Here is a 1,190-nt window from a genome sequence, read left to right on the forward strand (position 1 = left end):
TTTTTTTTTTTTTTTTGCCTTAACGAACTCCTATATTTTAGGCATGTTAAGGGGTGCAACTCCCAATGTCATATAACATTTTTCAAATCAATTTGAATTATAATTTGTGTGTGTTCATATAATTGGACACTATAAAGTATTACTCATATCAAGATAGGCCTGAGTGAGCGAGCTGACCATCAATGATGACAACAATGTCATGATCCCGCACATTATCTTATGCCACCTTCAATCACATGTGACAGAGAAAGTTAACATATATCAATGTACTCACATGTGATCACGAAGATTTAAGTCTACCAATTTTACCCATGCCAATGTAGCCCTCGATCATCCTATTGACTTAAACAACAACCAAGTTTTTTATACACATTATATTTAACATCAACATAGCGAAATTATACTCGAAACTACTAAATTCAAACTAAGCTCCACTTGTTCAAACTCGACATGATTCAATGAATGATAGGGCCTATTTGATTTTGTTCAACATAATTACAAATCTACCTTGATTTCAACTCTACAAATCTCTTTAAATCTTTTCTTAATAATAATTTTATTTTCACCATAAATTTTAACTATATTTCAAAGGACAATTTCGTAATTGTATAAATAAACTTGAATCTCTATTTTTTAGCAGCCTAATATTCCCCAATCATTTGTGAAGCCAAAAACAAGTCTCTAACAGCATCCCTTATGGCGGCGAGCCTCATCGCGCTCTCCGCGCTACCGCACTCACCTCCCAGTCTCCTTGCTCGGATCCCCGCAGGTACCTTTCCTATCTTCAGCACCACTTTCCTCTCCTCCTTCCAAACCCTAAGATCCCCATCAATGATCAACCGCCATCTTCATCGCCGGCGTTCGCGACGGGGAGACCAGGCGGTGGTGCGCGCCGGCCAGCCGAGCGCGTCCACTCTCTTCCTCGTCTTCGTTCTTCCCCTCTCCCTCCTCATCGGCACCATCTTGGTTTCCATCCGAATCGGCAACAAGCTGGATGAGAAGTTCCTCGAAGAGGTGAACGTGAATCCCGTTTATGCTCCTCGATTGTTCGACGAAATGCCTCAACGGTGTTTTTATCCTGTTTCTGACACAGCTTGCAGTGAATCAAGCATTGATGGAAGAGAGCGAAGAAGAAGCGGAGGTAGAAGAGAAGGAGGATTTGGACATGAGGGAAGAAGAGGAAGTTGGAG

The 1,190-nt window shown here is 41.3% G+C and overlaps 1 protein-coding gene across 1 annotated transcript; it reads left to right on the forward strand.

Moving 5' to 3' along the window:
• Positions 1 to 655: 655 nt before the first annotated feature.
• On the forward strand, positions 656 to 1,190 carry LOC110034930 (the record flags this gene model as incomplete). The annotated part of the gene is given in 2 exon segments (XM_020739170.1): positions 656 to 1,014; positions 1,094 to 1,190. Coding segments are annotated over 2 exon segments (415 nt in total), but the record flags the coding sequence as incomplete, so codon positions are not given.

This window comes from Phalaenopsis equestris, unplaced genomic scaffold, assembly GCF_001263595.1.
Source record: "Phalaenopsis equestris unplaced genomic scaffold, ASM126359v1 Scaffold194737, whole genome shotgun sequence".
Lineage (NCBI taxonomy): Eukaryota > Viridiplantae > Streptophyta > Magnoliopsida > Asparagales > Orchidaceae > Phalaenopsis > Phalaenopsis equestris.